General features: G+C 35.1%; 2 protein-coding genes across 2 annotated transcripts; both read left to right on the forward strand.

Moving 5' to 3' along the window:
• The first annotated feature begins 2,225 nt into the window (after positions 1-2,225).
• LOC149403472 (limonoid 21-O-acetyltransferse-like) lies at positions 2,226-3,623 on the forward strand. Its single transcript, XM_089608702.1, has one exon. It carries the CDS (start codon positions 2,226-2,228, stop codon positions 3,519-3,521), a length of 1,296 nt encoding a protein of 431 aa, XP_089464828.1. The 3' UTR covers positions 3,522-3,623.
• Positions 3,624-11,699: 8,076 nt separating this feature from the next.
• On the forward strand, positions 11,700-13,836 carry LOC149403473 (limonoid 21-O-acetyltransferse-like). Its single transcript, XM_089608703.1, has 2 exons — positions 11,700-12,436; positions 13,197-13,836. Exons 1-2 carry the CDS (start codon positions 11,739-11,741, stop codon positions 13,834-13,836), a joined length of 1,338 nt encoding a protein of 445 aa, XP_089464829.1. The 5' UTR covers positions 11,700-11,738.
• Positions 13,837-14,633: the final 797 nt, after the last annotated feature.

A 14,633-nucleotide genomic window follows, 5' to 3' on the forward strand; every position in this document is an offset into this window, starting at 1 on the left:
AATTTGATAAAAAATACTACCAAGTCACTTATACAAATACAATTTTACCCTTAACAATTGATAATTTATGTCAATTGTTGACATAAATGTCAACAATAGATGTCGATTGTTGATATCTATGTCAACAAACAGAGAACCCAAAATTCACAGATGTCAATAATAGATGTCAATTGTTAATATTATGTTGAGGGTAAAATTATATTTTTACAATTGACTTACTAGTATTTTTGGTGGGAAATTGAAAAAACTTATCAAATTGTGATAATTGAGGCAATTTCTCTTAATAAATCTCCAGAAATCCAATCACGACCGGCCTTACTGATGACTTCAAAAGTCCCGAAAAGGAGAAATCCCCGTAACTAATAAACATGAAAATAGTCAAAATACCCCATCTACTAAAAAATATATCTTGGTCTGTTATGAGAAAATGATACTGTAGTGTTGTATGTATAACTTTTTTTTTCTTTTTCTTTTGCTATCTAAATTTGATTCTTTCTCATGATCATCAGAAAAGAGATATAAATGTTGATTTGTAGTTACTAGAGTGGAGTGAAAGAGAGAGTAACGAAAAGGTATTGAATGAACTTGAGAAATGAAAATATAGAGTAACGAAGCTTATATACCTAAGCAATGAAAAGGTAAAGTAGAGTGTCACGACATAAGAGAAGATGGAAAGAACCGATAGAAAAGTAGCAAACGACCATGTCACACATATGCCTTAATAGCCCCCCTCAAACTCAAGTCGATCAATGATTTGACTTTAAGTTTGAACCGTAGACGAGAAAAGCTAGAGCTACAAAGTGCCTTGGTGAGAACATCATCAACCTGATCACAACCACGGATGTGCTTGACTTGAATCAAACCTTGAGCCATCTTATCACGGAAAAAATAGAAATCTATCTCCATATGCTTGGTTCGAGCATGGAGAATTGGATTCGTAGATAACATCACCGCACTCAAATTATTGTTAAATTCCATCTTAAAACCAATTGATACTAAGTGGAGATGCTCAATTGATATATAAACACATGTTCATTCACACATACGTAGCGTGATCAGGCCGTGTAACAATCTCCTTCACGCTTCGCGTGAGTTGTGTCAAATTCAAGATGTGTGAATGGACAAGGCTCTGATACCATGTTAAATTCTATCTTAAAGCCACTTGGTACTAAGTGGAGAGATTCAACTGATATATAAACACATGTTCATTCACACAATTATCACACCAAATAGCTGGCACACGAGACCGAGGAAGTTGCAATTCAGTGACCAAAAACAAATCCAAGAAACTTCAGACACCACTGCAGCTATGTTTCTGAACTCTGCCTTAGTCGAAGAGCATGAGATGAGATTGCATATTGCTTTTTTGAAGCAACCAAATTGTCACCAAGAAACACACAATAACCAGAAAATATGGAGATTACATAAAACAAAGATTAAGAATATGTATGCGCGGATCAATATTATTATTCTATTGATCTACAGTATCTGGTTTATCTTTATTTTGTTCATTTTTATTTATATATTTTTTAAGTATTGGAGGGAAAATATCTTTTCTTTTCGGCATATTCTAGACTTAATTTATACTAATGTTTAGTTTTTTTCTAAGTAATAAGGACGTAAAAACTTACATTTTATTTTCAGAGCTATCAATTATTCCGCTGATCGGAGGATGTAGATACAAATGACCAAATCTATTTTTTGATTATTTATTTATATATCTAAATTATACCAATTTCATTATACCAAAATCACATCGATCAGCCATTTAAATTGCTACAAGCATAAAGTACAGCCATGCCTGCAAATCTCTCAAAAGAAACCCATACAATAATTAATATACAGTTTCTAGCGACAACACCCAATAAATACCCCGTGAAAGTCAGATATCTAGATCAGAGTAGGATAACAAATATTTTTTCAATATTTCAAACGAAAATAAAAAACAAAAAAGTTGCTGAACAAAGTTGCTAAATAATTGCTTTCAAAAAACTTAAAGAATCATTTATTTGTAAAAATATCTGTCTTCAATCATATATATATGTACGTATATATATATAGTACAGAAATATTTTTCTACAAATATTAGTACTATACACTTCTGCTTCTATAAAAGCTGACTATCGATCTCATTACAGGTGAGAACAATTTTTTAGCAAAACCTACGTCAATCAGAAGATATATACGAGAGTAGTGGGTAATCAAATATTAGGGTTTCGATCAAAATGAAGATTGAAGTAGAAGTAACCTCCGAAGAGATCATCAAACCGTCGTCTCAAACCCCTCACCATCTTCGTCACTACACACTCTCTTATCTTGACCAAATATCTCCCAAAATGTACGGTCCCTTTGTCTTGTTCTACGAGCTAACCAACAACCAAGCCGAGTCCGAAATCAGCAAGATATCGAGCCGAATCAAGAATTCTCTCTCCAAGGCCTTAGCTCTATATTACCCACTTGCCGGCCGGGTGGTAAACGACGAGTTCGTCGACTGCAACGACGAGGGAATCCCTTTTTCCGAGGCCCGAGTCTTGAGCCCTAACAATCTCTCAGACGTAGTGAAAAACCCTAACCCTAGCGAGCTCTCGAAGCTCATTCCCTTCGAAGTCAACAAGATGAACGAGTTCGCCGCCGGAGTCCGGCTCAACACATTCTCCGGCGGAGGCGTGGCGGTCGGAATCTGCGTCTCTCACCAGCTCGGCGACGGTCTCTCTCTCATCACCTTCGTCAAGTCCTTGGCCGCTCTTTCCCGCGGTGGCGGCGGCCCCGCCACCGCCGTCGAAAAGCCCGGGCTCATCTCGGCAGAGCTCTTCCCTCCTCGGGACAACCTGGTGCTCGACCCAACCTTGATAATCAAGAACACGGTCACGTCGAAGATTTTCTCATTCGCCTCGCTGGCGCTCGAAGCCATTAGGGCAAAATACGGTGGTCAGGTTTCTCGGGTCGAGGCATTGTCGGTTTTTATCCTCTCTCGCCTTCTCTCGTCATCGGCGAGCCGGGACGGGAGAGATAGGGTCGTTCTAGTGGCCCACCCGGTGAATATCCGGCAGAAGCTCGACCCGCCGCTCCGGGAAAACTCCTTCGGAAATCTCTCCCGCGACGCATTCACGATCATCCACGGAAACATTAACGGCAACAAACTCGCAAAGAGGGTAAGAGAAGAGATAAGGAAAGTGGACAATGAGTTCGTGGAGAAGATGAGAAAATCCGGAGAGGACCCGAATCTAAAGCGTGTGGTGGAAGAAATGAGGAGGGTAGAATTGGAAGGCGGCGAGTTCGTCGAGTATAGCTTCAACAGTTTTTGTAGATTTCCTCTTTACGACGCTGACTTTGGGTGGGGCGAGCCTGTGTGGGTCGGCATGGCGGCGTTGAATTACGACAATGAAGTCAATTTCTTGGACTCCAAGCACGGCGGTGGAATTGAGGCCTACGTTAGCTTGAAGTCGGAAATCATGGCCAAGCTCGAAGCTGACGTGGAGTTTCTTGAATATGTCAATTATATTATTAGACCAAGAATTTGATTTGAAATTTGAAAAATTCAAATTGGCCGTGGTGTTTATTTCTTTCTATCTCGTATTTCATGAATAATGCTGTTTTTTTTTTTTTTTTTTTTAATGAGTTTGTGTATGTTCTTCTTTATTTCGATATCTTCTTGTTTATGATGTCTTTGTCTTTTTACTTCTCCTTTACTTTCGCTTTTAACTTCCTGATTCTGTTATTTACATTTCATATCTAAATAAAATTTGTGTTTAGTCTTTGATTTTTTTATTATTATTATTATTATTTTTTTGAAACAGGAACCCCACAACTCCTCTGTTAAAATATGGCCGAATAGCTTTTGTTACTCTTTAAGACTATACTAATTCCCTAATGAACACATAAAAGCCGGTGATTGATTGTGTCACACCCCACTAAGCCATATTTTAGTGAATATATATATATATATATATATATATATATATATATATATATATATATATATATATATACTAGGATGTAAAACGTGCTTCGCACGTGGTGACTACAGATATTAATTGGTAAATTTATTTTAAAATAGTGTTATGTCTTATTAATACATCTTGTTAAAGAGTTTTACCAATATTAAAAGAAAAATTCAATTGAAAAATAAGATGAAATTGTATTATCCATGATCGTGTGGGAGTAAAATATTCCATAATAGAAATATAAAAGGAAAAAAATTCAAATTAAGTAAGAGTAATAGATTTTGATTCTTCGTCTATAATTTTCGACCTTGATCAACCTCCTCTTCCACAAAGCCATACACAATGAGCTTGACGGCCCAACATGGTGCAAGAGCTACTTGTTTCTTAGCGCAATCTACAAGCATCATTGTAATGTGGAAGAAACATTAGTACCATGATCTTCTAAAAAAAAAATTCATTTTTACCATGAATTTTTTTTTAATTAGCCCTCTAAATATTTTTTTTTTCAAATAAGCCCCTTTATTGAGCTTTTCTGGCTCGATCCCTGGACGAGACACACAAATGTGATCTCCTCATAGACAAATTTGGAGAGATTCTCATTTTCCATTTGATTTTCAAATAAAAATGAAATCCTCATTTTAGTTATACACTTTCTCTCACATTTTCTATCATATTTTTTTCCACCATAGTTTCCTCAATCCAAACAACCTAAGTAAAATAGGAGGGATTTACATTTTTCTTTCTCTCCTATTTTCCGGGTTCCAAACGGAGCCTAAATGGCATATGCCTTTCTCGTGTTCAAAGTGATATTGTATTTCAGGCTATTACCATTCCCATCAAGTATTTGGGTCTTCCTCTGGCCGAGGCTATAATTGCTAAACTTGCTTAAAAAATTATCAATGGTAATAGCCTTTGCACCATTCACAAAATTCAAGAGAGTCATATTTATCACAGGGCTTCTACTACTATTTTTGGCAACGAGGTCTCTATTTTGTGGTCGAAAATTGAAAGAATTATTCTTGATAATTCGCAATGAAAAATCGGTAAATGTGAAATCTCTTTTTGGTATGACAACGGGTGTGGCATCATTCTTAATCAGTTTTCTCTCTCCTCTTTTAATGATGCTCTCAATGTTGCTTAAGGATGCTTTGATTCTAGCCTTATGCAACATTTACACGATGTCCTCCCGGATACATTTTGGAGATTTATTTCATGTGCTCACATCAATGATACGTCGGATTGTCTTTAATGGACTCCTTCCTTTTCCGGAATCTTCACTTCTACTCATTGTTACCGCTGGAAGTATTTCTCTCACCTGTGTAATCAAAGCCCTCAAGTGGAACTCACTCCTTTAGGAATCCAAAGTACCCACAAAAATTTGCTTTTTTGTTTGGAAATCATGGTACAAAGACTTCCTATTGATGATCATATAAAACAAATTGGAATTCTTATGGTTTCTAAATGTCACTGTTTCCTCATACCTGATACGGAAGGTATGAACCATATTTTTTTATGGTGATTTTGCTGTGAAAATCTGGAACTCTTTTCGAGCGGTATTGCACACCATGTTTCCAAAGAATGAACTATCCCGCATATGTACCCTATTTGAGTGGCGGGTAATGTAGACAAAACTAAATAGAGAGACACGGAATTATGTACATAACACAAAATAGCAAAATTTGACTCTCACTATCCATACTTATCCTTTCCACTGCACTTATTATACTTCAGGTAAATAAATAAAATAAAAATTGAATGCAAACAAAACAAAATAGAGAGAGGCCGAGTTATGTTCATAGGTGATAAGTGCTACAAAACCTGATAAATAAGTGCTTGGAAATCGTTTAGTTACTCTTTATTATGTATATGTATATAGTGTATATTAGTTAACCAAAGCTCATCAAATTACACCACATATATACATATAACCATGTATAAATAACTATATTTACCTGAGAGATTTCATTTGATCGAGCTCATCAGCTGAACAACCAATAATCGTCTCTGCTTCATCAGCTCAAGGTGTTGAGAAGAAAATTCAAGGTATTAGGTTGGCCAATGATAAGCATGAGGTGGTAATATAATGCTTGAAGGTAAGGCGTTCCTGATTCTAATAAGAACTGACTCAAAAAATGCTCAATAAAGTTGACCTTTGGTCCTGAGAACTTGTTTGGGATCCATGAGGTCTGAACATGCTTTGAACTCATACTACAAAAAAAAAAAAAAAGAGCTTAGCAACTATGGCAAAAAACTGTAGTTATTATACTTCGACTACGATTTCGCAACTAACATCTATCGCGCACACTGGAGTCTTTTTATTTTGTCATGTAAAAAGCAGGTCCGATTACGCCTAATCCTAAATTAAATGGAATGTAACGACGTAGGGATCTATATGTAAACATAGTATCTATTTAGCTCGAAGGACCCCTTCTCATAATTAGAATGCATATAACCCTATATCCGGTATGTAATGAACTTATAATCATGGAATCGGCTCGATCTTCAGATTATCGATTATAAGTTCATAACCCTAGCCCATTTTGGTTTGGGCGGAACAGATCTACTAATTCTTTGATTCCAGTTAGTAAGAAGAGATCTTGAACTAAGAAATAGGTTATAGAAGCTAAAAAAGGGTATCCTGAGCAATTTCAATAATAGGGTTCATTGATAACTTATAAAACTGTAGTCGAAATATGTTACTACAATTTATACTTATACATGTAGTGTAAAAACCACAGTATTAGAAACTAGTTTATTTTATTCAAATAGTTTATATTTTATAGACTACTGATTTTTGTTGTAGTTATACCGGACAACTACTTTGGTTATCTGGAGTGTTTACATATCTCCCCTAATTTGAAACTACTGTTTTAAATAGTAGTTCATGAATCTCTTTTCTATAATACATTTTATTTAAATATTCAATTTTTCTATAAAAACATATGCTAAAATATTAAAAACAAAACAAAATACCATATATATAATGTCATATTTCATAACATAAAATGATCAAAGGTATATTTTACAATCACAAACAAAAATCAATGTTTAATTTTCTTTAAAAATAGAGAATAGCTAACTTTATTCGTAAACTACAAGTTCCTCAATCAACGGGCATTCATTTTTTGCCAAAACATGCTCCAGCTTTGAGATTACCCGGATCAGCCTCTCGGCAAAAAAGAAAACAACTTACAATGATGGGGAATAGCAAGAAAACAACCTGCCATATCATGTAATCAAGCATTTCAGTCACACACACTCACACTCACAGCAGCGTGAAGTAATTTAAAATCATTATGCAAATTCACGTCCAAATCCTATCATGTCACTTCTATTTTAAAAGTCAATTTGTTCAAGTGTTCAACATACAAACCACAAATGAGTCGTTTCGGCTCGACCCCACCTTATCGATCGAGACCCTGGTCACATTGAAGATGTTCTCATTCGACTCTCTGGCGATCGAGGCGATTAGGGCAAAGTATGGTAGCTAGCTGGGTCTCCCGGGTCGAGGCATTGTCGGTTTTCATATTTTCTCGCCTTTTCTCGGCGAGCAAGGACGGGGCAGAGGAAGAGAGAGAGATGGAAGGCGGCGAGTTTGTGGAGTATAGCTTCAACAGTCTTCAAACGTGGCGGTGGAATTGAGGCCTACGTGAGCTTGAAACCGGAAATTATGGCAAGGCTCGAAGATGACGTGGAGATTCTTAAATATGCCAATTTTTATCATCTGACCAAGCATTTGATTTGAAAATTTGAAAAACATGCAAATTAGACGTGTGGTGTGTTTTCCTTCTATATCTCGTATTTCATTATTATTTCCGTTTTATTATGAGTGTGTATGTGCAATCCTATGGTAATTTATCAGAATACTTATGTCGGAAATATTCCTAACAACTTCTTATCTCATTGATCAGACGAAATAACTGTCGGACATGGATACACCACTAGAAATGTCAATGTTGAATTCTATCTTAAAACTTAAAACTAATTGGTGTCAAAGTGAGGAGATCCAACCTATATAAACATGTTCATTCATACACACAGTGAGATTATCTCACTTCAATATTCTCCCTCAAACATATTAGCGTGATCAGGCTGAGTAACAATCTCACTCATGCTTTTCATGGGTCGGGCCAAATTCAAATTGTGTGAATGGACAAGACTCTGATACCATATTGAATTTCATCTAAAATCAATTGATGTCAAGTGGAGATGTCAAATCGATATATAAACATATGTTCATTGACACACACAATCAATGTGGAGCTATTCCACTTTAATATTGACAACTGAGATCTCAAATTCAACAAATTATCATGTGTCAATCAATTAACCAAAATAAACAAATGACAAGTTACAAAAATAGAGATCTCAAATTCAACAATAATATATGTCTAATTGACTAAAATAAACAAATGACAGATTACGAAAAAAAGAAATATTATATTCAATAAAATTATGTGTCAAATTAACCAAAATAAATAAATGACAAGTTACGAAAAAAAAAGAGATCTCAGGTTCAACAATAATATATATCAAATTGATCAAAATAAACAAATGACAAATTATGGAAACAAAATTGATCAAGGACAACGAACAAATATTCGAAGACCAAATTTTAGAAATCGAAAGAAATTAAGGATTAAAAAATCGAAATCCATACTAAGAAAACAAACCCAAATGTTATAGCACAAACTCATAAATTTATCATAATTATTAACGATCATTACCTAAAAACAACACCCAGAGATTTATTAAAAATTGACAAAAACAATTTATCCCGATCTTTCTTATCGCTGATTGTAAGGTCCATGAACATAAAATGTTACGTTCAATCTTTGTAGATCGTGAGAGATCAAATGAGAAAAGTTGTTATTGGGTAATGATTGCGAGTGAAGAAATTTGTGGTCGTTTTTATGGATTTGTTGGTGAAGAGAGAATTGATAATTGCACCAGAATATGGAAACACTCTTCACTTATGCTTCAATACTGAACTTTGAGCCAATAGGAAAAATAATTTCTTCACGATATTGTGCAAGGAATTTGCTACATGGTAACATGTACGCAGGGTTAAAAGCGAAGAGAGAGAGAAAAAGAGATAATTAATGAAAGAGATAATTAAGAAATTCAAAATAAAAAACAATAAAATGTAATTGTTATTTCCAACAATGTAATTACTATATAAATTTTAAATTTAAATTGAATACACTCTAAAAGTTATAATTGGGATTAAAATTTTTGTTGGATTGTCACGTAAATAATATTGGCTATTTTTAAAAAATTCTTCAAACGTTGACTATTTTATCATCTCAATTTTAAAGTAGTAGTTCATATATAATTTCTCATTGTATAAAGAGAATCATGACAACTTTTTATGGGTAAATACCTTTAACTCGTATTTTTCTATAATTCACGTTTTCCACAAATAATTATCTCTTCACATCCAATGGTGGCCCAAAACTTATTGCAATTAAGTCTAGTCTTAAAGTGATGATATCAGGTAAAGAAACTTCATTGTTTGAAAAAAAAAGGTAAAGAAATTTCACCTTCCAATAATGATCTTTTGCAGGGTTAAAAAAAGATTTCAAATAATCACAGAGTCATCAATAATATTGCACATGCCTGACTAAAAAAATGCACATGCATGTATTTAATAATACACCACCTAAATAAATAAAAATCAAGTAAAACACATTAAAAAAAAAAAAGAAAAAAAAAAGAGCATACTCAGTTGCTTTGTAAAATGTGAGGCGTGGTACATAGGACTGAAAACTTCAAAAGTTATATTTTATACGTTTTTATTTAATTTTTTTTACCGAGGTAAAGTACATTAACTTACTTATTTTTAAGGGTCATATTTTGGAATCCAGTGTATTAGGTTTTTATGCCACAAATATTTCAAAATAATTTATAATAAACTTGAAATGATATAGAAGCTCTACATCTGATCTCAAACGGAGTAGAGTCATATCCGCAAGGATGAACGGAGCGCCTTGTGGTCTTTTTGATCGGCTATTGAATAAACAAATCTCGGTAGATAACAAGCATAGAAAAAAAAAAGTTTGTGTGCAATAATCGCTTGCTAATCTAAAAATTGAAATTTATAGATTAACATTCATGTTATGTCTTTGTAAGGTGGCTGCGTGTGATTAGTATCCATAATATCGAAAAATTTAAAGTTGGATTCTTTTAGCTTAGTATTTTTTCTTATGTTTAGTGCATTTGTTTAAATTTTTCGAAAATTTGGTGATGAATGTTTCTTTTCATATTTTATTTATGTTATTCATTTTAAACTATTTTTAGTAATGATTATAAACTTGGTACGTGGTGCGTCAGCATAGAAGTATGCCTCTACCTTGAATGGACTATTTGTGATATCCCAAAATCAAGGTGTGAGATGAAATCACTAAGACGTGAATTGTTCTTAATTCCCTTGATAAGAAGTACACTTCTTTCGTAGCGTACTTCCTTAAATTATCACAAGAAGATAAAGGAATATTCGGTGGATATATATATATATATATATATGTATGTATATGTATATATATATATGTATATGTATATAAATAAGCCTTTTCGTTATGCAAGGGGTAGCTGCCTTCGTGGCAATGAATTTTCCAAACGAGTTTTTTGTAGACTGTTTTTGTCAAAACAGAAAATAAGTCCGTCAACACGTAATATCAACATGTAATAATAGTATATTACGAATCGTGACTTCGCATATATTATTGTAATTTGATACATTGGATAATGTCACAACTTATAAGAATTAACAAGTCGTCACGTCACCGTATATGATGGGTGTCTTATCTTTTTATTTCGCGTTGAGAAAGTAAACTTAAAACTTCTCGTATTTGAGTGGGAACATATATAGTTGTCTATATCAGCAAACTTTGTCTTCTCTACTTTAGTCAGCTCAGCCAGCTAAGCAACCATATTCACATTTTTCCTGAAAGTCTTGTTTTGTTTGCGAAAACTATTTCTGGCCGAAATCTTGCATCGCTTTCTCGGGTGCGAAAACTATTTCTGGCCGAAGCGCTTTTGTGCCTTAATTCTCATCAATCTTTAGGCATATTAGCATGAAAACTACTTCACGTGTAGATAATCAACGCCGGCACGAACAATTTTCCATACCATTAGTAGGGGGAGCTGACGTGTCGCATTCAAGGAATCAGTCAACTTTGTTTACGGTCGGAATATAAACTCAATATCAAGGTTTCATAATGTAGGTTATAATATGCTAGTCCGTCCACATTATAAATCTTTTATAATAGAGTTGACATATTTAATAATCGTATTATAAGAATAATATCAGGCCCACATGCATAATATTTTCCATGCAAATACATTTTAAGGTGATACATAGCTTTTTTCTCAATAAAAAAAAAAAGAGATACATAGCTTTGACTTTGATCTTTGACCTTGACTTTGCTAGCTCAAATTTATATATATATATACATATATATATATGTGTGTGTGTGTGTGTGTGTGTGTTTGTGTGTGTGTGTGTTAAGTCTTCGTCTCAAAGTTCAAGTTGCTCCATAACATCCAAGCTAGTCCACATTATAAACATTTTCATAAAGAGTTGACATATATATATATATATATATATATATATATAATATATATATGTGTGTGTGTGTGTGTATATAAAAAAAAACCATATGCCTACAATTACACTTTGAGAAAATAACTCACTTTGACCCTGATATCTAGCTCAACTATATAAACTCTAACAATCACAACCAAGCCACATATCTTAAGATATATTACAAGTTTACAACAACTAGTAATAACATGAAGCTCAATGTCCACGTGTCATCATCGGAGCGAGTGAAGCCCTCGTCTCCAACACCACCCGATCTCCGCCGCTACGAGCTGTCGTTCCTCGACCAGCTCGCTCCTCCAATCTACATGCCCACAATCCTCTTCTTCCGTAAAATGACGAAAACACCCCTACATAAAAACCCTAACAATAACCGCTGTTCCCGCCTCAAAGACTCTCTCTCCGAAGCGCTCTCTCTCTTCCACCCCTTCGCCGGAACCCTAATCCAGTCCGACCTAATCGTCGACTGCGACGATGCCGGAGCTCTCTTCGTCGAGGCCGAGACCGAGTCAACGATCTCCGAACTCTTCGAAGACTTTGACGCCGGAGAAATGAACAAACTTCTCGCCGTGGAGATCGACGACGTTAGGGTTTTGGAGATTCCGGTCGCCGCCATGGCGACTTTCTTCCGATGCGGAGGCGTGGCGGTGAGTCTCTGCGTCAACCATAAAGTCGCCGACGCGTTGACTTTCTTCGTGTTTCTGAACGCGTGGGCGGCGATTTCGCGCGGGGAGATGGATGTTGTTAAGTCGGCGGTTTTCGGTACCGGGAGGATTTTTCCGGCGAGGGAAATGTCTGGTTACTCTGCGAACAATAGTATTGTGAAGAACGATATCGTTGTGAAGCGGTTTGTGTTTGATGCGAATAGTATCGAGGAGCTTAGGGTCAGGTGAGTACTAAGATGAAACCGATCTTAAGTAAAATTAGGGTTTGTTAAGATTGGATCTTCCATAATTTATATTTAAATTAACTAATTCCACACGTATTTTTTTTGTTTGTTTAATTTTTCACTCACACGTAATAGATTAGTTTATTTATTTATTATATTTTTATACATTCGTATATATTTATAGCTGCAATTATTTTCATCACTTTTAGCAGCGAAATATTAAAGTAATCACGTCAAGTTTTATAAGTTGTGTACTTTAAATTATTATTTTTTATATATATGTTAATCTTGCTAACTCTTTTGGCTACTTTTTTACTCTCTACATATATTCTACAAATTGTTTTTGCTTATCGATTCTTTGATTACTCTAATTTTTTTTCGGAAAATAGTTTTAGTGTAGGTCCAATATTAGATATATAATTATATTTACGATTTCACATTATTATATAATAAATGTTTTGTAAATTTTAGGTAAATACTCACGTCTATGTATTTACACGCGTTATTAACGTAAATACTTCATCATTTTATTTTAATGAAATGACATATTAAGATTACGATGTTTATCACTATTTATATAAAATTTATAAATCGTTGACTATATATAAGAATTCCAAACGTTTTAGTGGACTACTACCTCTAATTTTTTGTTTTTAAAATCAATGACTATGACAATGATCGAAAACACTTCTTTTTGAATATCACATACTAATTAGTCGTTATACTATTAATATTTTAGTTGATGTATTAATTATCACAGGTATGAAGACAAGACGAGCCTGAAGTACACGCGCCGCCCAACAAGGGTGGAGGCTCTCTCGGCCTTCATATGGACCCGACTCACGGCGGCGTTGAAGCCCAAAGACTCCGCCGCCGCCGCCGGAATATTCACGATGCTCCACGCCGTCAACCTCCGTCCCCGGACCGAGCCTCCACTGCCGGAAAATCTCTTCGGAAACGTGAGCCGAATCGCGATCTCCGTGCCCTCGCCGGAGCCGGACGAGAACGGAAACTCCACCATCGTGAGCCGAGTCCGAGACTCCATCGCCGGAGTCGACGCGGACTTCGTGAGGAAGCTGAGGGAAGAAGAAGGAGGCCACGTGGGCTTTCTGAAGCAGAGGCTGGCTCAGGTGAAGAGCGGCGAGGTGGTCTCGATAAGCTTCACGAGCTTGTGTCGGTTCCCGATCTACGGGGCCGATTTCGGGTGGGGCGAGCCGGGGTTCGTGGCCTCGGCTCGGCTCTCGTTCAAGAACTTGGTGTCGTTCTTCGACGCCAAGTCCGGCGGAGGAATCGAGGCTTGGGTCAACCTTAGGACCGAGGACATGGCGCGGTTCGAGGCGGACCCGGAGGTTCTTGCCTACGCTTGCTCCGTCAAGGGTAAATCCGTCATTTTAGTGTAAATATATACCCTAGTCTCGTGTGTGATATTTGCAATGGAGTTTTTTTTTTTTTTTTTTTTTTTTTTTTTTTTAATTACTAATATATTTACATGGCAATTTAGCTAATACATGTCCAAAAGAATGGGTAATTTCCATTAGGAACCACGTTTGAATGTAATCAAGTGCTTTTGATTCTTTGTTTTTCTTCTTATTCTTCTTTGGATGAAGGAAATTAGTTTCATGTTACTCACGCAGTTTGCTTTTTCTGTGTAGCTTCTGCATCATATTATGTAAGATATATTGTGTGTTATAAATAAATAAAAAGTTATTCTGCGTTGTTTTCTTAAAGTGATTTTGATTTGAAGGCTTATAATTGAAATTTAAAAAATGATATAAGGTCCATATATATATATATATATATATATATATATATATATATATTTTTATACGAAAGGGTGATACATGCATTATTCAAAACTGACGGAAATTGTGTCCATGCAACACAACTCTTGTCTATGTCGGTAATGAAAATTCGTCGATTTTTTTAATAAAAAACAAAAACAAATTATCAAATGATGGTTTCTATTAATATACAATTATTTTCTCAAAATCAGTTGAAAAGATTTCATGCTACGTTCTCTTCGATAAATTGGGAAAGAAGATAAAAATAAATATATGAGAGAGTATTATTTTGACAACGGAAGAGGCTATTCTTATAAGAAAAAAATAATGAGAACAAGATAATTTACGGACACAAGTCACACAACACAATAACTAAATATACTTTTTTTTTTCTTGAACCTGCGGGGATACAAATC

This window comes from Urtica dioica, chromosome 3 (genome assembly GCF_054948205.1).
Source record: "Urtica dioica subsp. dioica isolate 48M chromosome 3, U.dioica_male_clone48M_v1_H2, whole genome shotgun sequence".
Taxonomy (NCBI): domain Eukaryota; kingdom Viridiplantae; phylum Streptophyta; class Magnoliopsida; order Rosales; family Urticaceae; genus Urtica; species Urtica dioica.